Source organism: Hyperolius riggenbachi, chromosome 5 (genome assembly GCF_040937935.1).
Source record: "Hyperolius riggenbachi isolate aHypRig1 chromosome 5, aHypRig1.pri, whole genome shotgun sequence".
In the NCBI taxonomy this organism is placed as follows: domain Eukaryota; kingdom Metazoa; phylum Chordata; class Amphibia; order Anura; family Hyperoliidae; genus Hyperolius; species Hyperolius riggenbachi.
In genome coordinates, this window is record NC_090650.1 from 84,917,573 (window position 1) to 84,940,449 (window position 22,877).

The 22,877-nt window shown below is 43.1% G+C and overlaps 1 protein-coding gene across 4 annotated transcripts in view; it reads left to right on the forward strand.

Moving 5' to 3' along the window:
• OXSR1 (oxidative stress responsive kinase 1) overlaps positions 1-22,877 on the forward strand; it is a 191,544-nt gene that overhangs the window by 111,795 nt on the left and 56,872 nt on the right. For all 4 annotated transcript variants that reach the window (XM_068235944.1, XM_068235947.1, XM_068235945.1 and 1 more), the window contains exons 3-5: positions 5,794-5,902; positions 12,649-12,790; positions 19,936-19,991. In XM_068235944.1, coding sequence (XP_068092045.1) covers positions 5,794-5,902; positions 12,649-12,790; positions 19,936-19,991 — 307 coding nt within the window. The remainder of the gene's footprint in view (positions 1-5,793; positions 5,903-12,648; positions 12,791-19,935; positions 19,992-22,877) is intronic.

A 22,877-nucleotide genomic window follows, 5' to 3' on the forward strand; every position in this document is an offset into this window, starting at 1 on the left:
ACATCTCAAGCTCACTCCAACCTGAATTATTGCAAATTCTTTCTGTTTTAAGAAAGCAAACTTTTTTGCTTTTCTTAGCATTTTAGTAAGAGGGCTTTTAGGACCATTGTAGCCTCTTACACACTCTGAGTTCTGGGTCACCATGAGCTTGCTGGTTAGTCTGTATCCTGTGCCAGTAAAGGAACAAAAGCAAAGCTTCTGTTTCACTATTTTTGTAGTAAAAAGTCGTCGGGCAAGTTTCGCCTGATTCTGAACCTAAAAAGACTTAACCTGTTATGAGACAGAAAAAGTTCGGATGGAATCCATTTTTTCAGTAAGGGAGCTACTGTTTCCAGGGGCCTTTATGGCATCTCTCGATCTAAGAGATGCATATTGGCATTCACCAAAAATCGCAAAAATTCCTAAAATTTGCAGTTGGAGAAAATAGGAGGGTAGAACACTACCAGTTTGTTTGCCTTTCGTTTGGGATCACTTCTGCCCCAAGAGTGTTCACAAAGATGCTGGGAGAAGCATTGATTCCGTTAAGAGAGCAGTCGATTTTAATCATTCCGTGTTTAGACGACTTGCTTATTCTCGGAAGTTCAGCAGATCAACTGACAAACCATTTAAATCTGGTATCGGAACATCTCCGATCCCTAGGTTGGATTATCAACCTAGAGAAGTACTCTTTGATTCCAAGTCAGAAAACGCCTTTTCTAGGCATGCTAGTGCATTCATTAAAACAGAGGATTTTCTTTCCTCCGGAAAATATCCTAAAGATAAATTTGGCAGTGAAATCATTACAGAGGGAAGACAAGGTTTCCCTAAGGATGATTTTGTCTGTGCTGGGATTGATGTCATCCACAATGGTGGCAGTACCCTGGGCACTGGCACACACCAGGAAGTTGCAGAGTTTCCTTCTAGGAAATTGGGACGGTCGTCCATAAACATAAGATTTCAAAGTCACAATTCCTCAAACTGTGGTGTTGTCTCTGCAGTGGTGGTTGGAGGAATCCAACCTTGTGAAAGGAAGGCTTTGGAAGGAGCCTGTAGACAAGGTAATTACTACGGATGCAAGCGCTTGGGGCTGGAGAGCTCGTATAGCTCACAGAGCCTTTCAAGGGAAGTGGACAGAACTGGAGTCTGAGGTCATCCAACTGGAGGGAATTAATGGCAGTAAAGCGGGCCTTATTTCAGGCGCGATCGATACTGTCACAGTCCAATGTTCTGATCCACTCTGACAATGTTACGGCAGTAGCGTTTTGTCAACAAACAGGAAGGCACGAGATCCCTGTTGTTGCAAGAAGAAGTGGAGGAGATCTTGTCCTGGGCAGGAAAGAATGTGTTATCCTTGAGAGCTGTTCGTCTCGAGGGAAAACTCAATATAGAGGCAGACAAACTGAGCAGAAGCAGGATTCTGTCATCAGAGTGGTCTCTAAACTGAGAGAGGTGTTCCCAGACATCACAAAACGATGGGGAACACAGTCAATCGATCTGTTCACAACAGAAGATCATGCCCAGATTCAGAGTTTCTTCTCCCTCAATCCAAAAAAGCATATATCTGGGGGTGACTGCATTCATTCAGGAGTGGAACTTTCCACTTCGGTATGCATTTCCTCCTCTCAATTTGATTCCTGCCGTTATCAACAAGAGGTTGTCAAAATCTGATGATTTTGATTGCACCTTAGGGGACCCTTGGAGACTTCCTTGCAGGCCAGATCTGCTGCTGCAAGGGAACCTGTGGCATCCACATCCAGGCAGATTGAATCTGTCAGTCTGGATCCTTACTCAAAAATTGGGAGTATCTGACAAGGCAGACTCTACATTGATTGGTATCCGTAAAGAAGTTACTAGGAAGATTTACTTGAAATGCTGGAAAACTTTCCATCTTCGGCTGTCCGGCTTTAATTTTGATAGCCTGTCAGTTCCAGCAGTCCTGGATTTTCTTCAGGAGGGTTGGGATAAAAATGTTTCTGTAAGTACGCTTAAAGTGCAGATTGCTGCTTTATCTGCTTTTTCAGTTATCCCCTTGTCTTCCTCTCCTTTTGATAGTGAGGTTTCTGAAGGCTTTTTCTAGGAAACTGCCAGTTTATAAACCATATGTTTCTCCTTGAGATTATCAGGGGTTTTAAAGGGACTGTCCAAAGGTTCCTTAGAGCCTCTTAAGGACAGTTCTTTTAGATATCTTACATTAAAAACAGTATTTTTTAGGAGTCATCACTACAGCCAGAAGGGTCAGTGAGCTACAAGCTTTGTCTATGAAAAGTCCTTACTTTCAGGATACATTAGGATTACAGGCATATCCAGAGTTTTGTCCGAAGGTTATGTCTAGGTTTCACAGGTCGCATGATATTATGTTGCCTACTTTCTGTGTGAATCCAAAGTGTGGAAAAGAAAGGATTTTTCACTCATTAGATGTTAGAAGATGTGTTCTGGAATATTTGAACAGAACTGCAGATGTCAGGAATACAGATTCTTTGTTTTATTTTCAGGGAAAACTGTAGGTCAGAGAGCTTCTAAATCTACTATAGCTAATTGGATTAGGTTAGCTATTATAGAAGCTTACAGAGTTATGGGAAGTGAGGCTCCTGCCTCATTTAAAGCGCATTCTACTAAAGCTAGGGCAGCTTCTTGGGCTAATAATGCAGGGGCTTCGCCTGAGCAAATATGTAAGGCAGCAACGTGGTCAAGCTTTTCTACGTTCATCCGTCCTTACCGAATTGATGCAATGTCTGCACACGACCAAGCGTTTGGTAGAAAGGTTCTCCAAGCAGTGGTCCCACCCTGAGGTTGTATTACTTGTTAATCGTCTCACCTTTGCCCTGAAGGATTGTGGGGAAAAAGCAGAGTTAGTACCTGCTAACGATGTTTTCAACAATCCTTCAGGGCAACGATCCCACCCGGGTGTTAATTGTCTGTGTCTGATAGTTGCACGGTTATGGGTTAGTGGAATGTTCACCTGTCGGGTACTTGGCTAAACGCACTGAGGGTGGACTAACCATGTGACTTTTTTATAGGGGAAGTGCTGTCTGTTCCTGTTCCTGGGAGGAGCAACGTCTCACCTTTGCCCTGAAGGATTGTTGAAAACATCGTTAGCAGGTACTAACTCTGCTTTTTGATGACCCATACAAGCTGCTTCCTCTCTGACATGGTAGGTGAAGAATACCACCAACCTACTGCCTGTTCAGAATGGTGATGTAAGATGTTTACAAACACCAGCACAACATTCCCATGTCTATATGAAAGAGAAACTGGCAGCTTTTTTTGTTTTCAGTCACCCTATGTAGTAAAAGGGGGAACAATGAATGCCCAAACGTTTTACACTGCTACTAAAGTGGAGATCAGCAGCAAAAATGGAAACTAGAATCTTAAAAAAATAAAAAAAACACACCCTTTTCTCAAATCTCCCATGGCATTCACCACTATGAACGGTATGAACTCGGTATCACAAAATAAATGATGGTGGTCACACGGAGTATCCCATTATGAATCTGGTGCTCTGTCATAAAAGTAACTGAACATTTTGGTCGATCTTCACTGTTTAGAACATGTAGATTGCCACCGAAATACTTTTATTGGCTACCAACTTTATAAATCGGTCTCCTTGTATCCAATGAGAAGGAATTGTCTAGCGTCCTCGGGTGTTCAGCACAGGTGTTGATGACTGAAATCGCTATAATAGAACCACCTAGATATGTTGATACAGCCCACCATGAAGATGAGGTCTGTGCAGAATGACCATGGCCGTTCATACATAGGATGAGTTTTGGCCCAGAGAGTGATCCTGCTTGACAGATATTTGACCCAGCTACAAGCTAACTTTATTACAGATGTTGGCTGGATGCCTGCTTTTAATACAATCAGTGTGTTAATGCTGAACTCAAGATCACAGATTAGATTTAACGCTGCGCCTCTTACAATTGCATGGCAAGCCTGTAGAGGATCCAGATTCCATGTTCTTAGGTAAGTATGTGGTTTTTAACATGAGGTTTGCCTCGGGTGCACTTCATAGGAAACCCGTGGTAAGTGTGATGATGGCCATATTTATTTCCTTTTGAACAATGTAAGTTGCCTGGCTGTCCCCCTGATCCTCTGCCTCTAAGCCATAGCCCTGAACATGCATGTAGATTAGTTTCTCTGACTCAAGTCTGACTAGATTAGTCTCATGCTTGCTTAATGCCTGATACATACCATGCAATTTCCCATCAGATAGAGGGTCAAATAGATAGATATAGAAAAATAAATGGATAGTTCCCTACAGGTCCGATCTGATTTACAATTGTTTTTTTTATCGATTTTTCTGCTCACTTCTATACAAAAAAAATCAATCGGAAATCAGATCTGAACTGTTGGAAGTTATCTATTAGACCCGTATGTCTGGCGGGAAATTGCATGGTGTGTAGCAGGCATAAAGGTTGTGATTCACATACTGATTCCAGGCGATCAGCAGGACTGTCAGGCAACTGGTATTGGCTGCACAACGATCGCACAAGATCCAGCATGTAGGATAGGCCCGAGCACAGCACAGTGACCTTGGTCTCACTGCTCCCTCTTTCAGAAGCTGCTCCGTTACACGCGCTCGTCATTTCTCCGTCCCCCCCCCCCCCCCCCTTCATAGCAAAAGATGCGTTGTGTGCAAAGGCTGATGATACATCTGTTCAGCATTGTTAGTGCACTGTCACCTTTGGCTATTGACGCATCTGTTATGCTGGAGGTGGAGGGATAAGTGCATCCAATGGAGCGGCTCCCGGCGGGTGAAAGGTGCCGAGTACAGTGCTGTGCCAATGCTCAGGCATCACCAAAGGTCCGACATGCCAGATCTTTAGCGATCGTCGTTGGCCCACTGTACACACTGTGGTCTGCTGCCCAATTTTTAGCTATGGCAGTCATTATAGTCCCTCACAGCCGAGTTAAGATCAGTGTGGCATTAAGTGTCATTCTGTGTACAAAATACAGTATATTAGAGTCCATACAGGTGTTTGTATAGAATCTAACAGAACTTTGAATTTGCTTTGTGCTGTAATATGTGCAACTACCAGTAGGTGGTGCACATACACCATTATAACTCTTTCCAGGCCAGTTTTCAGCATGGACGAGGCTGACTCGTCCATACCATTTGTAGCAAGTTTTTTTTATTTTATGAACGAGTCGGCCTCGTCCTTAGCACCAGGAATGCTAAGCTTTTCTGCACAAATGTACCTTTAGTAGCTCTGGGGGGACAGTTGAGTTGACGTACCAATATCATCATACTTTGCATTCACGAGGCTACAAGCTCTGTGAGAAAGAGTCCTTTACTTTATTTTACAAAACGTCAACAAACCAGGGAACATCGAGAATACAACATCCTCTACTGAAAAGTGATTTTGTTACAAGGTACTGCAATATGCTGTTGCCAGTGTATTATTTTTTGTTCCTAACCGGGACATGAGAAATGCCTGTTCTATATCCTCTTGACAGTTGCTGTGTTTATCTTCAGAGGATAATTACCTGTTGCAGCTGTGATTCTTATTGTTTTGTTTCCACACTGTAATTTTGACAACACCCCTATATGAACCGTATTGGAAACCCATAAGTGCCTCTCTGTTGTAGGTCTGCCTTGTGATCAATACTTGTAATCTCATTTATTTTCTGCTGTCTAAGTCCTATTCCTGCCTGGCAGGGTGTAATTCGTTCTGAGAACTACTTCGGTAATATGTCTGCAAACTTTACTGTATGTAGCTGTATCTGTTACAGCGTTGCATTATATTTCTAAATTGTCTTATGTTTAAGAGTCAAGGTTTATTATCGGGGTTTTCACTGCAATCTCTCTTACAGAAAGAAATCCAGGCGATGAGTCAATGTCATCATCCCAACATCGTGTCTTACTATACCTCGTTTGTGGTCAAGGATGAGCTGTGGTTGGTAATGAAGCTACTGAGTGGAGGTGAGAATAGATCCCCCTCCACCCCCCCACCCTCCCCCCCCCCCCCCGGGCCCCAAATGCATGGGGTCTTTTGAAACGAAGCAGGAAATGTGAGCGCTAGCTTTTGAAAGGAACTTGGGTGCTGCCATAGGCACCATATTATAAATATCGGCTTTAGTGTAAAATTTGGGGTCCCAATAATTGGCAAATTTCACTCTATTGCCACTATTTAAAATGCGGTGCCCCAACATTATTATTATAACCGTGGATTGTCGTCAGGGGTCACTTAAAGTGAGGTGTGGGGGCGAGGCTGTTAAGATTAGGCGTGGAGTTTTTTTTTTTTTTTAAAGGGCTAGACGTGGGGGTATTTTTAAGGGCTAGGTGTGGGGGGCCGTTAAAATTAGGTGTGATGGAGTGTTTTTAAGGGTTAGGTGTGGGGGACAGTTAAGGATAGGAGTTTGGGGAGTATTTTTAAGGGTTAAGCATGGGTTAGGGGGCAGGCAGTTAGGGTAAGTGTTGGTTAGGGAGGGTACTGTGTGAGACTAGTGTTAGGTTAAAGAGAGTCTGAAGCCTAAAAAAAAACCCTTTTTATTGGGCAGTCCTCTTCAGTACTAAGACCATTGTTGAAACGGCGCATTCCCGCAGCAGAATGATCAATTAATACTTTCCAGGTCATGGATTTTGCTGCCCGGGGAAGGCAGAGCTTTGCGCTGTAGCTCTGCATCTGCTCGTGTCAATCTCTGCCACTCTGTCTCCTCCCGCTCCTCTCAGTGTAAGAAGACTGAGAGGGGCGGGAGAAGACTGAGATTGACGTGAGCAGAGGCAGAGTTGCTGCACAAAGCTCTGCCTCTACCCGGAAGGAGCCCCGAATTTTGCCCTGGGGATTTCGGGGGTATTGATCACTCTGCCGCGGGGATGTGAATGGTCTTATTGCTGAAGAGGACTGCCCATTAAAAAGAGGTATTTTTTTTTTTTTTTTTTTTAGGTTTCAGACTCTCTTTAACCTCCCTGGTGGTAAGCCCGTGCTGAGCACGGGCTAAGCCACCGCGGAGGATTGCTCAGGCCCTGGTGGGACGATTTGCACACTTTTTTTGTTGTTGTTGCACATGCAGCTAGCACTTTGCTAGCTGCGTGCATAACTGGATTGCCGCTGATTCGCCACGTTAGAGGGCCCCCCCAGACCCCGTGCGCAGCCTGGCCAATCAGTGGCAGGCAGCGCTGAGGGGTGGATCGGGACTCCCTCTGACGTCACGACGTCGGTGACGTCATCCGATCGTCGCCATGGCGACGGGGGAAGCCAAACAGGAAATCCCGTTCTGAACGGGATTTCCTGTTTGCTCTGATCGCCGGAGGCGATCGGAAGGGGTGGGGGGATGTCGCTGCACAGCGGCTATCATGTAGCTAGATGATTTAAAAAAAAAAATTGAAGTGCTGCGCTGCCCCCTGGCGGTTTTAATAGACCGCCAGGGAGATTAAGTTGTAGTAAATTATCTGTATTATTTTCTGATTATTTTACTATGATAATTTAAATTTACACTTTAGAAATGTACAATATCTTTAAATTTTATCGATATCTTACTAGCTAAAATTGGACGCCCACATTTCTGTGTGCCCCTTTTTCATGCATTCCTTTTGAATTTGGTTTAACCCTATAAGCTGGAGCTGCATTACAGTTCGTTTTTTTTTCAATGCACTTAAGTTTTCTCCTAAAAGATAATTTCTCATCTTATTTTTAAAATAACTTTTCAGCAATCTGCAATTGAAAATGTCCCACAAAGTAGGTGAAAAAGTAGTGTCCAAATTTTCTTTCTTGCTGGTGGCATAAAATGCAATTAATTGATAAGGTGTATAAATATCTCTTAGGAGAAAACTTAGGAGAAAGAGTGAATTGAATGAGCCCCAATGGGCCCAATCCAATTCACGTTTTTATCCAGATCATCAGTTTTTTCATCATCTGTTTAAAATAACTTTTCAGTAGTATTTACTTGCTTGCTGGTGACTTTAACCTATTTTGGTTCCTGGACGTAGAAACTACGTCCAGGAACCATGCGCACTCCCGCACGCTCCTGCGGCCGATCGCGTGCAGGTGCGCTCCCGGCCCACGATTCGTTAGCCAGGCAGTCAGTGAATTGGGCTATGGTGCCCGATCACTGATTCCTCTCCCCCGCTGAAAAAGCAACAGCTTCTCTCGGAAGCTTCGCTTTTTCTGGCTGTAACGTACCCCATGCGTCGCTCTAAGCGCGTGTTACGCTTAGAGTGACGTCATGTAAACAAACTCATGGCCGCCATCTTGTGGCCAAAAAGTAAATCTACAACTAAAAGTAAAAAAAATAAAATTCAAACACATTTACATTATAAATCACTTGTTTACATCCCACCCTCCCAAAACTACCCAAATAAAATGTTTAATATAAAAAAAAAAAATTACAATAAAAAAATAAAAAAAAACATGTAAATATTTACCGAAGGGTCTAAACTTTTTAAATATCAATGTAAAGATGAAATATTTCTATATTTTTTTTTTTATTTTAAACTTGTAAATAGTGATAGATGCAAAACGGAAAAAATGCACCTTTATTTCCAAATAAAATATTGTCGCTATACATTGTGATAGGGACATAATTTTAACGGTGTAATAACCGGGACATATGGGCAAATACAATACGTGAGTTTTAATTATGGAGGCATGTATTATTTTAAAACTATAATGCCTGAAAACTGAGAAATAATGAATTTTTTCCGTTTTTTTCTTATTCTTCCTGTTAAAATACATTTCCAGTAAAGTGGCTCTTAGCAAAGTGTACCCCCCCAAAGAAAGCCTAATTGGTGGCGGAAAAAACAAGATATAGATCAGTTCATTGTGATAAGTAGTGATAAAGTTATAGGCTAATGAATGGGAGGTGAACATTTCTCAAGTGAAAACGACGGAACGCGAATGGGTTAACCCCTTCACCACCAAGGATTTTTCAACCTTACAAAAACCAGAGCAATTTTCACCTGTCAGCACTCATTCCATTCATTTGTCTATCACTTTATTACTACTTAACAAAACGAAACGATCTATATCTTGTTTTTTTGGCCACCAATTAGGCTTTCTTTGGGGGTACATTTTGCTAAGAATTATTTTATTCTAAAATGGGTTTAACAGAAAAAATAAGAAAAAAAAATGGATTTCTCAGTTTTTGGCCATTATAGTTTTAAAATAATACATGCTAACATAATTAAAACCCATACATTGTATTTGCCCATTTGTTCCGGTTATTGCAATGTTTACAATTTTTCCCTAGTACAATATATGGCGCCAATATTTTATTTGGAAATAAAGGTGCATTTTTTTCTGTTTTGTGTCCATCCCTAGTTAGAAACCCATAATTTTTAAAGTAATAGTAATATACCCTCTTAACATAACTATTAAAGTTCAGTCCCTAAAGTAACTATTCATGTGTTGTACCTTTTTTTTAAAAAAAAAGATTTTGGGGTAACTATTGGGGAATGTGGGAGATCAGGGCTTAATTTAAAGTGTAAAAAGTTCTAAATAGGTTCTTTTTATTTGGAAAAAAAAATGTAGATGTAATTTTACTTTTTGGCCACAAGATGTCCTCGACGCTCACTTTGTTATGCGTAGTATTACTACACATAGAGGAAGTGATGCATGGGTGTTGTTTGTGAATGGCAGCATCAGTCATTCACATGGGGACTTAGATTAATGAATGGGAACTGTGTTCCCATTCATTGATCTAGGGGCTACCGATCGGTGGAGGTGATAGGCGCGGGGGGGAGGGGCAATCGGGAACACGAGGCAAGGAGGGATGTAGTAGCTACACCCCAGCAAGCAGTTAGAGCATTTTGCAGTGACATTGTTACTCGTCCCGGGTGGAGGGGAAGTGGTTAAAGGCGTTTTATTTATAACGTGAAAATGTCACCTAGGAGAAAATGTGTGGTTTTGGTTGACCCGTTGTTATCTGTCAGCTGAAAATTTTCTACAGAAGAGTATGGAGTATATATTTTCTGTCAGTTGCAGTACCGTAATGGTTGGGAATAGATTTTCTACAAGACAGCTTGCCTGGAGAAGGCTCCACATGATGATGGCCAGAGCAACCGAAAAATAAAATACAAGAATTGTCTTGAAACGAATGCTGGGTTTCCATTTTTATTTTTTTTTCAAAATCCATAAACCCCAATGTGCTACTTTTACATCGCCAGATAGAGTAACTGGTACTGCATGACTGACATATTTTATTTCATGGTGTTGTAGAATTCTACATAAGTAAACAAAATAGAGTTGTCATCAAGGTCTTCAAACCGCTATAAACTGTAAATTACGCAGAAAGTGCAAAAGTGAAATGAATTCCAATGGTGTTTGATACACGTGCAGCAATACAATATCTGAAGGGACTCCACTAGCCAGGGATCTCTAGAGACACTGACCGGTGGCTCTAGCACCCAAACCCTAGGGGAAACAGGCGGGTCACTCTGCATGCTGGCTCTTTGCGCTTAGCATTTTCATCTAGTCGCATCTAGGAGGAGGTTTGAGGGAGTTGTGTGAGGTTTTTGTTACGTTTGAAAGAATTTGTATAGTGTACATTTTTTTACAAAGTACGGCAGGCTCTAATCGATAAAAGGGTATGTCACCACAGAGCGCTCTTTTCCTTTGTGTGTTGCGTCAAGGTCTTGACTGACCAAAGAATGCTGATCTGGTTTCCCTGAGTGACTGCTGGCAATGGACTTCCATTGTACAGTTCATTTTCTTTTCTTTTTATTGGGGGGGACAAGCTATTAAAAGATATGAGTGGGAACTGCGGCAGCGGCTTCCACAGCCTGGCCCTGGCACTATGAGAGCCCCTGCTGTGGGTGAGGCCCCAAGCAGCCACTTGGTTCACCTGGGCCTAGCTGAACCATCGTTTGGTAGCACTGGTGGGAATATCTTCACCAGAATATCTGGCTCTGCAACTACTTTGCGTTTTTCATTCCAAGAGAAGGTGTAATACCCTTAGCAGTGCCTTGGAGACAATCAAGCACACTACCGATGTAAAGAGAGCTCTGTAGCAAGCGTTTTGTTATAAAGGAATATATTTACCTGGCTTCTTTTTATTATTTTTTTTAAATAAAATTTTGTTCCATCATGTCTTGATGCTCGCACTGGTTATGAATTATGCATTGTATGCAGCTGCATATTAATTGGAAAGAATCAGTAGAAAAATCTAAGGTGCTTCTGCATGTAAGCTTATTTTTTTTTCTTAAACTGTAATATTTGTCACAAAATAAAATGCACTGTAAAGGACTTTCTTCCATGTTACTGTCACTGTCAGTATTAGGCTCGGCTCCCACTCTTGTAGAAAATGTACCCGTTCGGTACATATTCTGCACCACCTAGCTGTCTCACTAATAATCATGTTGCTATGCCAGTTATCTTAGGTAATGATTAAGAAACTTGGAGGTGACGTGGAAGCAATGAGATCCAGTATACAAAAGTGAATTAGCCCATAAGTGGCTGAATGATTTGTTAATCCAGGAGATTGTGTGATATCGGCTACAAGGCATCTAATTAAGAGTCTTACTGGTATTCTGCTTGTTATGTCTTCACACATCGATATTAGCATTAAGACTCTTTACTGATGTTCATTCATGAATGACTAACTGCCCCTTTGTATAGCAAGTAACCTTCACTGAACAGGTCATTTACTTGTTAGAGCAAGCCAAAGGGTAAAACAAACACAACAACCTTATAGCATGTGTTGTAAATGGTTCATAACAGAAGCTTTAGTACCGTCACGTGGCAAATAAAAATATAACATAAAGGCCTGTACCAATGAGGCAATTTTTGCTTCTACTTTTTTTTGTTTGCCCACGACAATCATTTATTTGTGATATAGTGCAACATCGTTTAACTTAAGTCAGTTAAACGATGTTTAGCGATGTGCCGCAATCGCTAACAGTCTTGACTGATCCCATTGCAGACTATCGTTCCAATCCCCATAGACTGCTGCCCGGTTACCGCAATCGTTTGAAGTAATGGTTTCATGTAGAAGTCCATTGACTATTAAAGAACATCTGGCCAAATGCATAAATGGAGGATAAATATTTGCAGCAGCTTACATCGCAGGACACTACATTAAATATCCATGCATATGTCACCTGTTGGTAACAGACACCAGTCAGGAGCTGTTTCGGGTAATATGTCCGACTTCAAACTAAAAAACCGTGCACAGTTTTTAAGACTAACATATCATTTAAACTTGAAGAAGCGTGGCTGTAAGTATTTTTCACCCCTACTGGTACCTGTGGCAGTTGGCTCTCCCCTCACTCATAGTACTGCTGGGCCTCTTGTGTCGGCATGTATCAGGTTCTGGCTTGATGATGTCATCAAGCCAGACTCAGAACGTGCAGGCACAAGAACCTTTAGAGCGGCAGTACAAGTGAGGGAAGAGAGCAGATCGCCACAGGAGCCAGGAGGGAGCAGAAATATTTACAGCCAAGCTTCTTCAGCTGCTGTTTGATGGGGGAGAAGGAAAGCGGGAATCTGGGACCAGGGTAATGCACCCTGGGTAATGAGCATAGGCATGTGCTAGCATGCATGCTGTGCTCATCAGCACTGCAGACTCACAATCACAAAACTTGTGGCAGAGGGGACGGGATTATAATGTAGTACAAGCACAAGTAGTTATTAATATGTGGTTGTTCATTTTTTGGTGCAGATTAGTACAAATAACATAAAATGTTTAACAGCGAGCACTCTTCAATAGTTTATTCCTTTATCGTGACTGCAGGTTCCGTCTTGGATATCATCAAACACATAATTGCAAAAGGAGAACACAGGAATGGAGTATTGGATGAGCCAAGCATCGCCACCATGCTGAAAGAGGTTCTTGAGGGACTTGAGTACCTGCATAAAAACGGGCAGATCCATAGGTGGGTTCATGCACATCTCCAGAGAATCTGCTAGCTCTCTATGGGAGATCCCAGTCTTCCTTCTCATCTAAATGTGTTGGTTTCTTTATTAACCTCAGTGTGTATTTTCAGAATGTTATACCCAACCCCTTCTGGCAAACAAGTGATCTGTGTCTACTATGTAAATGGTGCACATCATTTTTTTTCTCCAGTATGTACTGGAGGTGTAGCGGTTGTAGCACTAATTACTGAGTGAGTCGGCAAGCTTAAAGGCGGTAATTCATTGGTCTGGATGAATGCGTTTGCTGTTCACATACAAGGGAACATTGCAGATAACATCATGGTGGCAATATAGGACTATACAGCATTCATTAAAATTTGTACTTGAATTGGTGTCTTTGTGCGCAAGTAATCAATGCATAGTCTTCCACTAGGTGTTACAGTGCTTCTCTGGAGTCCATTCCTGGTAAACGGGCTCAATCATAGGACTTGGACATATTGCTGTAGATTTTAGTCCATTTATCTCTTGACATGTTAGCCCTTGGAGCCCAGAATTATGCAAAGCACTGTTAGGGCTGGAACCCACAGGAGCGCTTTTGGCAGCGTTTTGGCAGCACTGCGATACGCTAGCAGTTTGCCAAAACGCTGGGCTAATGTTAATGGATGGGGCAACTTCCACAGGAGCGTTTGCGTTTCTCAGAAACGCAAACGCAGGACCTGCAGCATTTTGGGTGCGTTAGCGCTTCAATGTAAAGTATTGAAACGCTAGCAGAAACGCTCAGCAAAACCTAAACTGAGCGGTTTTGCTAGCGTTTTGCGGTTCAGCACACTGTAACAAAATGAAAAATAATTCACAGGACCAATCAGGATAAAAACGCAAAACGCAAAACGCTAGGCACCCGCTGGGGAAAAAAATACAATGTTGCAAAACACGACCAAAAACGCGCATGAATCCGCTTGCAAACCGCTCAGACAAAACGCTAGCGGTTGCGTTTTGCGTTTGCGGTTTTCAGTGGGTTCCAGGCCTAACAGTCACTTTGTTGCTTTCGGCACTTGAGTATCGTATGTCACAACCAACTATGAAAGTAGCAGTGAAAGATATTATACACTTCTTAAATAGTCTTGGCAGCTTAGCAAAGACGGTTGTGCAGACGTTGGAACTGTTGCCTAAAGCCCCATACACATACCAAATATTATATATTTATATGGCACCAACATCTTCCGTACATAGTACAAAACCTAAATTGGTGAACACAGATACATGAGAAGTTCAAAACTCTTCAATCAGGCCAACCAGCAATACATGTACAAATACATACATAGTTGATGTGTGGTTTGAGACACTAAATTTGGTACAGGTTCATTTAAGTTACAGATGGATAAGAAACAATAGAAGGTCCATGCCCGTGCAAGCTTACAATCTAGAGGGTAGTGGGGTGGAACACTAGTGAAGGAGACACAGGAGTTAGCAGATGAGGCAGTGAGTCTCCACTGTGACCTACAGCAAATTATAAGCTTATCTGAAAAGGTGTGTTATGAGAGTAGGTTTGAATGTTTCCAGGCTCGAAGCATGACAGCCTGTGGGAGAGAGTTCCAAAGGAGAAGGGGGCGCTTGTGAGAAGTCCTGAATGTGAGATGGGATGGTGGATATTGCCCTTAACAGTTGCTTAGCTACTTAAGGACCAAGCTGATTGAAATGTATGCCCTGTTTTGGTGGTTACCTGGCTGGCAGGGGGTAGATTTCAATCAGCTGCCGCTGCGCACATCCGCCGTTTCCGTCGCTCCCACCGATCTCGCCGCTGATTCCCAATGGCTCTCACCGCAGCTCACTGGCTCTGCCTGTCTTTATGACGACAGAGCCCTGTGAGCGGGTCAGCAGCCGATTTCATTGGCTCCTGGCACTGTCTTTCAATGTAAGCAACTCCCATTGGCTTACATTGAAAGACAGGGTCAGGAGCCAATGAAAGCGGCTCTTGACCGGCTCACAGGAACTCTGCCGTCATAGAGACTGCAGAGTGGGTGTCCCAGGATCCCGACGTGCGGCGGCTGGTATGTGCGGCGATTCGTCGGGATTCTGCCGTTTCTGTACCAGCGGTCTCGTACTTAAGTGGTTAAAGGACACACAAGATGAGTAACGAAAATTATTTTTACTTACCTGGGGCTTCTTCCAGCCCTTTATAAGTCCCTTGCCACAGCTCCGGGCTTGTCCCATCTCCTGCTGGTCGCCTCTGAAGATCGCCAAACCCCAGATGGGTCGCTGTCTTCTGCGCATGTGCGGGCTTGGGCCCGTGTCACCAGGAGCATACTGCGCAGGCGCAGTATGCTCCCAATGACTAGGAAGCATTCACATGCCGTGCATGCATACAGGGCGCAAACCCAACCGGGGGTGGGTGATCTTCAGCGGCTGCCGGCAGAAGATGGGACAAGACCGGAGATGGGGCAAGGTACAGACGTAAGTGACTTGTAGGAGCTGAAAGAAGCCCCAGGTAAGTAAAAATAGTTGTTTTTTTTCACTCCCCTCGTGAGTCCTTTAATTGTTAATGTGACCTCAGCTATAGCCTAGTGACCTGTACTGTTGTATGAAGTGGAAAGCAGGAACGGCAGGCAGCCAACAGAGTAGTGTCCTGCAGCGTGGAATATAAAAATGCATGAAGGCAAAAATCTATTTCTATGATCACTTTTTCTGTGTGATGTCAGATTTAAGTAATACATCAATTGTTGCAGATCTTCTTTCACCTTCAGGGAAAGCTGAATGCAGACACATTGTGCAGGACACACCTGAGCTGTGCTTAGTTCACAACAGAGGGTGTGTGAAAGTTTCTTCTTCTACAGCCAGTCTTCTCCAAAGCTGGAGTAATTATATACATTAAACTGTTTGATGTAAGGAGAGTGAATGTATGAAAGCAGAAGTATATTTCTGTGATCACTTTCCTTCTGTGGGAAGTTTTTTGTTTTTTTATGGTACATGAAGACAATGCAGAATCTTTGAAGTCCTTAAGTCCTCAATGTAATTCTACTGGATGGGCAAGATTAACATAGTAATAATAATAATAATAATTCAGTGCAGGGAAAATCTCAAAGCTGGGTAACCAGAGCTCCGTAAAGTGAACCCGAGGTGTAAAATAGTACTAAAATCACATACTTAACTAAGGAGAGGGAAGCTGCTGGATCCTAATGAGGCTTTCCTCGCTGTCCTGCTGCCCCCCCCCCCCCATTGCCTTTCCCGGCCCCTTCCAATATCACGGACAGTGGCTTGTCTGTAATCTGATCCGGGTCCCGCTCCTCTACTGGCACGCACATGGCTATACTGCACCTGCGCAGTAAGCCAGAGCTGCTCATGCACGAGTGACTCCATGATGCCGTGCAGGCGCGGCCGACGCTCATGCCAGAAAACGAGAGCGGCCCGATCAGCTGGAGGGCCGCGAGCAGCAGTGGAGGACTAGAGGATGCATACGAGAGGTATCGGCGTGGGAGACTTGGGCGCAGGATACAGCCGCTATATTGCTGATCCTGCTGTTGCACAAGTTCCTGGCCGTGTTAAATACTATTCCCCCTCCAGGCCGTCATGGATGGTGGGGAATGAAATGTAATTGCTGGAAACCAAAATATTGTGTTTTAAAAGTAACTTCAGCTCCGTCTTCTGACTGCGCCGAAGTTACTCCCTGTGCCTGCTATAGCCGTAATTCCTATTACGGCCTATGGTGGCGCTGGCTGTGCCCAAGTCTCCTGCGCTGGATTAACAGTGTTCGCGGAGGATTCCCTCTCCAGGTACTGAATCTGTTTTTTGTTTTATGGACTCTGGTTCTCTTTAAAAAATAACTGGCTGTTAATGTTTGTTGTTTTCCCTGATTGATGTCAGTGGAGCTAGGCTCCTAATGCTTTCCTATGGGCCACCTTCTAATGAACAGAGAAGTGATGCCAAGTGCATAGTGTTGTATGGTGCATCTGTTCCCAGTCTGCTCTCACTGGGCATGTGTAGCAGCTGCTGCCAGATCATTACCAACACCACCAACGCAATATCTCAGCATCACAGGTATTGTTTGGAAATGTGCCTAGGTACTCTTGAGTGGGGAGTCTTGGCCCAGTGTAAAATAACAAGCATTATAGCCACAAAGCATTAGTTCTTATATTAAATTTAAATAACTAGTAATTGGCAACATAAGTATCATACTGTTATCTGAAATCGCTCTTGCTGCTTTTATAGAAATCATGAGGCTCTTGAGCTAACCTAATCTTACCCTAACACTATCCTTCCCTCCTAATGTGGCTGAATACTGTACTGGTTACTGGTAAGTGCTCTGGCTCTGACACAGGAGACCAGGGTTCAAATCTCAACACTTCCTTTTCAGCAAGCCAGAACCTATTCAATAAGGAGACCTTAGACAAGACTCCCTAACACTGCTACTGCCTATAGAGCACATCCTAGTGGCTGTAGCTCCTACTCTTTGAGTCCGCCAGGAAAAAAGCACTATATAAATGTTGTATGTCTTGTCAATGCCTAAGATTAACCAATACCCCTGGCGCTGCCTAACCCTAAAACCACCCTGGTGGTGCCGAACCCTAAAGACCTTCGCCGACTTGTGGTACCTGCTTTTCTTGCTTATTCAAACAAAATGATCGTATTGAAAGAAAGTAGAAAATAATCTTTTTATTTTTTTTTTTTAATCAAGAAAAACAAACGATTAGCTTGTTTTTTTTCTATAAAAATCCGATTGGACATGTTGGAAAAATCGTTATATTCGATCTAATGGAATAATTGAATTAAATTATCTTTTCAAAAAGAAATGAAAAAATTGTACCATGTACGGGCACCTTGACCCAGGCCACCGATCTTTTTTGTTTCAAAAGATCTTCATAGAAACACAATTCAAATCCAGAACAGCAAAATATCTGCAAATAACCATGCAAAATTCACAAGAAATAAGCACTAAATAAGTCCGTCTCAATTATTCTTACAAAAAGAGCATCAAACATTCAAAGTGGAACAGTAAGATCAGAACAATGCAGCCAACCAGGCTAGAATATTGATAAGACAATTCAAGTAGAAGCCAAGAGTACATTGGTAGGACTGTAGAAAATCGTTACATACATAGAAAAGCTTATATAGTGAATACCATGCAACAATCGGACCATAAATAAAAGATCCTGATTCCTAATGGATTTAGATCACTTATTCCAGGCTTGAAATAGAACAGAGGTGCCCACACTTTTTCGGCTTGTGAGCTACTTAAAAAATTAGCAAGTCAAAGTGAGCTACCTATGTACAATTTTAGGAGCACAGTTATATATACAGAATGGAAAATGTAGTGTGGTCGGAATCTACCATGAAGGCCTTCGATCCACTGGTAGATAGCAATCTACCCCTGAATAGAATAATTCAACACTAGAGATACACAGGTAATCACGCCTAGAAGACCTCATAATTCAGCGATAGTCCACTGATCTTTTTTATGCCGCCTTAGGCGGCAATGTTAATAGCCACAATTGGCAGTGATTTCGGTGCTGAGGCCATCCACTATGCAAGCTACAGCTACAAATAGTAGACACCCTTTTTACCGGTTTTGGTCCTGGCCCTTGTTGCGCTTGATTGCACAATCCCCATTGGTCTTAGGTGAACAAAGCAACATGCACAGTGTTCTCCCCAGAATTTTTTTCCAGCCGAGTGGCATGAAAAAGTAGCTGGGTGGGGCGCAACCGGGGGAATGCAGAGCCAGTGCAACTCTGCTTACAGCAAAGGAAAAGAATGTGGAGGCAAGCCAATGACAGGCGGGTGCTCACCAAAATTAGCCGGGTGGAGCACCCGGCTAAAAGAGCCTGGGAAGAACACTGGTTACATTATATGTACAGGTGTATACAACATCACATGCTTAGATGAGTGCTGCACAGGTAAATAGCTTACTGAAAAGCTATGCTGGACAGAGTGTATCCTGAAATACTGGAAATGGAACCTTTCATAGTGTGGCTTATGCCCTCTGAAATCTCTTCCTACATGGTGGTAATTCCACACTACCAAAGGGTGATGGAGAGATGCTGTATTACTCAGTGTAGATTTCCTGCAGGCTTTGCCCTGGGTGTGCCGTTGGATTTATCCAGTTCCCATGCTGCTTATGTCCGGTGCTCCACGATGTGACTGGTGGTCACAGGGTACAAGAACACACAACTAAAAGCGGCGCCAAAAGGATAAAAGGGGTTTTAAAGGAGCTTAAAAGCCAAAACTTGGTAATTAGAGGAGGCAGTGGTGGACTTACCCCCTCCAAGCAGACACAACACGACTGTACATTCAGTCTATTTATTAACGAACTCCAGATAGCGCTGAGTGTCGTTTGTTTTGCTAGATGCTGTAACTCCTTTTTCTATTGCCTGAGGAAGCGGGCGCTGACCCGTGAAACGCGTTGCTTTGTTTTATCTGGAGTTCGTTAATAAATAGACTGAATGTACAGTCGTGTTGTGTCTGCTTGGAGGGGGTAAGTCCACCACTGCCTCCTCTAATTACCAAGTTTTGGCTTTTAAGCTCCTTTAAAACCCCTTTTATCCTTTTGGCGCTTCTGTTCTCTCTTATATAATATTGTATCCACCCTTGGTGGAGGGTTGCGACCCTTTTCTACTATCTACAGAGAGCGACTTCTTATTCCTGAGTGGGGTCAGGATAATCTCCCCACCTGCCTTTACAGTGGTTGCCTATTGGTGACCCATGTTTGTGAGTATAACAACTATTACTCTTTGTCATTACCCCCTTTGTCAATACATACTACACTATGGGGCTCTTGGTGTTCCTCTGTTTATCTCGTTTACACAACTAAAAGCGTAGTGAGTAGATTATGAACAAACTAGGCCCTCCTGGTCCTGAGGCAGATAGCAGCTGCTGTGGCTCTTATGGTTATTGCTTCATCCAAGTCACAGGGTTTTATTTGTGTTGCATTTTGGAACACTTGTCACAAGTCCTTTAAGTGATCACTCTACATTGTGCTTATGAGTTCAGTATGCTTTTCACAAGTTATAGGCTCAGTTGTTATTTTCCCTTAGCCTAAACTACTCGCAGTGTATACTATCCATGCTTTCTCTATAGAGATGATTCCGCAGCTACAGCTTTACGGTAGTTTCATATTAAATATCAGACAATTTGAATTGAACTTTTATGGCTCATTAAATTTGTATTTCTTTACCAGGGATGTCAAAGCTGGAAATATCCTTTTGGGGGAAGATGGCTCTGTACAGATAGCTGGTAAGATTTCTGTAATTTCTGCTATATGTTTATATGGCATCTATGATTTGCTTTACATCTTCATTCATGTAATGTTAAAGCTAAACTTAAAGTGTACCTGAGATGGGGCCAGAACGAAAAAAAATATACGTACCTGGGGCTTCCTCCAGCCCCCTTCAGCCTAATCGTTCCCACGCAGTCCTGTTCTGATTCCCCGTTTGCCCGCAACTGGTGCCGGAAATCCTCCGTTCTGCACAAGTGCCGAATGCTCCCGGCAGCGGGAGCATTCGGGACTTGTTTGTTGTTGTGGCCTTATCTTGTGGTGGTGGTGGTGGTGTTGTTGTGGCCTTATCATGTGTTCCCTTTAACCCTTTCCTGACTGCCTAACGCCGATAGACGTCTGAAAGGTGGCAGCCCCAGGACCGCCTAATGCCGAAAGGCGTCAAGTCCTGTTACTGGTTTTACCGCTTGAGTGAAGCGGCGATCGTTGCTAGCAGACTGTTAGATGGCAAAACCATCGTCTATTTACATTGTACATCGCTGCGGTCTACTGCAGCACCGTACTGGGGACAGCCCTGTCACTCTGCTGTCCTCTGGAAAGGTTCAGATTACGATCCCCTCTCATAGGCTGATGCCTATGAAAGAGGATCGCCGTGATTGGCTGGTGGGGGGGAAAAATGGCAATATGTATTAATAAAAAACAAAACAAAGCACAAAAACATAAAAAATAAACATGGCACCAGCAATCAGAGCCCACCAACAGAAAGAACTCTTGGTGGCCAGAAAAGGGCGGGGGGATTAATTTGTGTGCTAAGTTGTATGGCTCTGCAGCGAGCTATTAAAGCTGCACTGCACTGATTGTAAACAAAAAAATAGCCTGGTCACTAGGGGGAGGGGGGGAGGTGTAGGGGTCTAAGCCTGCAGTCCTGAAGTGGTTAAAGCCCTGTAAAGTGCTAGATTAGAAGTTGGATGAGGCCTGTGTACAGTAGCCCCCAACCAGACAAGCGTGTGTAGATGTGCTTGATACTGTAGCTAAGAAAAATAAAACTTCTGTCAATACTGTTGGCACTGTGCAGTTCCTAATGGATAAGCATACAGATCAGGTAAAAAGACATAGAGAGGCCTATTTTGGGGAAAAAAAGGGGGGTAGGGGGCTTTACATATATATTGGGGGCACTACTTTTTGGCAATTTTTTGTTTTTGAATATTCCAACCCCCTTTAAAGAGGAACTGTCGCGAAAATCTTAAAATTTTACAGAGGAACTGAATCAAAAAAAAGTCACTAAATTGAGCCTCCTCATCCCTTTGAAATGAATGATTAGACACAAAACACTTGAGAAGGGCAATATAAAAGTAGACATATTTGTGCAATACAACTATGAATAAAAGAGAATGGCAGGCTCCATCTTGCAGCTCTATCCCTCCATTTTGCAGCTCTCACTCCATGGGAGGTTCAGAGTCTGATTCTGTGGGTGGTGTTACAGTTGGAGTTAGACATGCCCATTCACGCCCACAGAATGAGATTTGCAGCCCAGTGTCATGAGGTCATCATCAGTCGCCTTGTTACAGGAAAGTGACAGCTGTGGCTTCTGCTGCTGCCCTGCTCTATACTGGCACATGCCTTGATAAAGTATTATTTTTTCTCTAACTATGCCTCCTGCAGTGTGAGATCGTCTGCTTGTCATCCTGTAGCTCTCCCCATTAGTTTTGTGCCAGATCCCATATCATGTCCTGTAGTCATGCAGCTCTCCCCTTTATTAATTCACTCTTGTTAATTTCAGGAAAAACTTTTTTTTGCCAAAAAGCAACCCACAATCTCCCCCTCTCGCTATTAGTTCATATACACACTAATAGAGGTTTGGCGCTTCACAGTGTAAAAAGGACTGATATATTTTTTTTATTGGATATTTGTTTAGTTTTATATAGAGTGAAGCATTAACAGTGAAGCATATATATTCATTCATGTTTTTTCTGGGAAAAACTTGTTCAGTCCTTTTTACACTGTGAAGCGCTTCACTGATATTACTTTACTCTTGCTAATTTCAGGAAAAAACTTTTTTTTTGCCAAAAAGCAACCCTTTTAGATACACAATACGCTTGATTCACAAAGCCGTGCTATCTGTTTAGCACGGGCGTGCTAAACAGTTAGCACGTGGAGTGCAGCTCGTGGACTTTTGCGCGTGCAAAGTGCCGCGATCGCGCGACCGTAGACATTTGTGCGCGATAACGTGGACTTTTGCGCGTGCAAAAGTCTGCGTTATCGCGCGCAAATGTCCACGATCGCAGCACTTCACGTGCTAACTGTTGCTAACTTGTGAATCAAGCCCAATGTCCCCCTCTCGTTATCAGTTCACATACACACGAAGGCCTGGTGCACACCAAAAACCGCTAGCAGATCCGCAAAATGCTAGCAGATTTTGAAACGCTTTTTCTTCTTTTTCTGTAGCGTTTCAACTAGCATTTTGCGGTTTTGTGAAGCGTTTTTGGTGTAGTAGATTTTATGTATTGTTACAGTAAAGCTGTTACTGAACAGCTACTGTAACAAAAAACGCCTGGCAAACCGCTCTGAAGTGCCGTTTTTCAGAGCAGTTTTGCGTTTTTCCTATACTTAACATTGAGGCAGAAACGCTTCCGCAATCCAAAATCTGCAGCAGCCCGGGAGTATACGTTTCTGCAAAACTCCTCCCGCTCTGGTGTGCACCAGCCCATTGAAATACATTACCCTAGCGGATCCGCACCCGCAAGCGGATCGCAAACCGCAGCAGAATCCCTCTGGTGTGCACTAGGCCTAAGAGAGGTGTGGTGCTTCACAGTGTAAGAAGGACTGTTATGTTTTTAGTGGACATTTGTTTAGTTTTATATAGAGTGAAGCATTAACAGTGAAGCATATATATATTCATGTTTTTT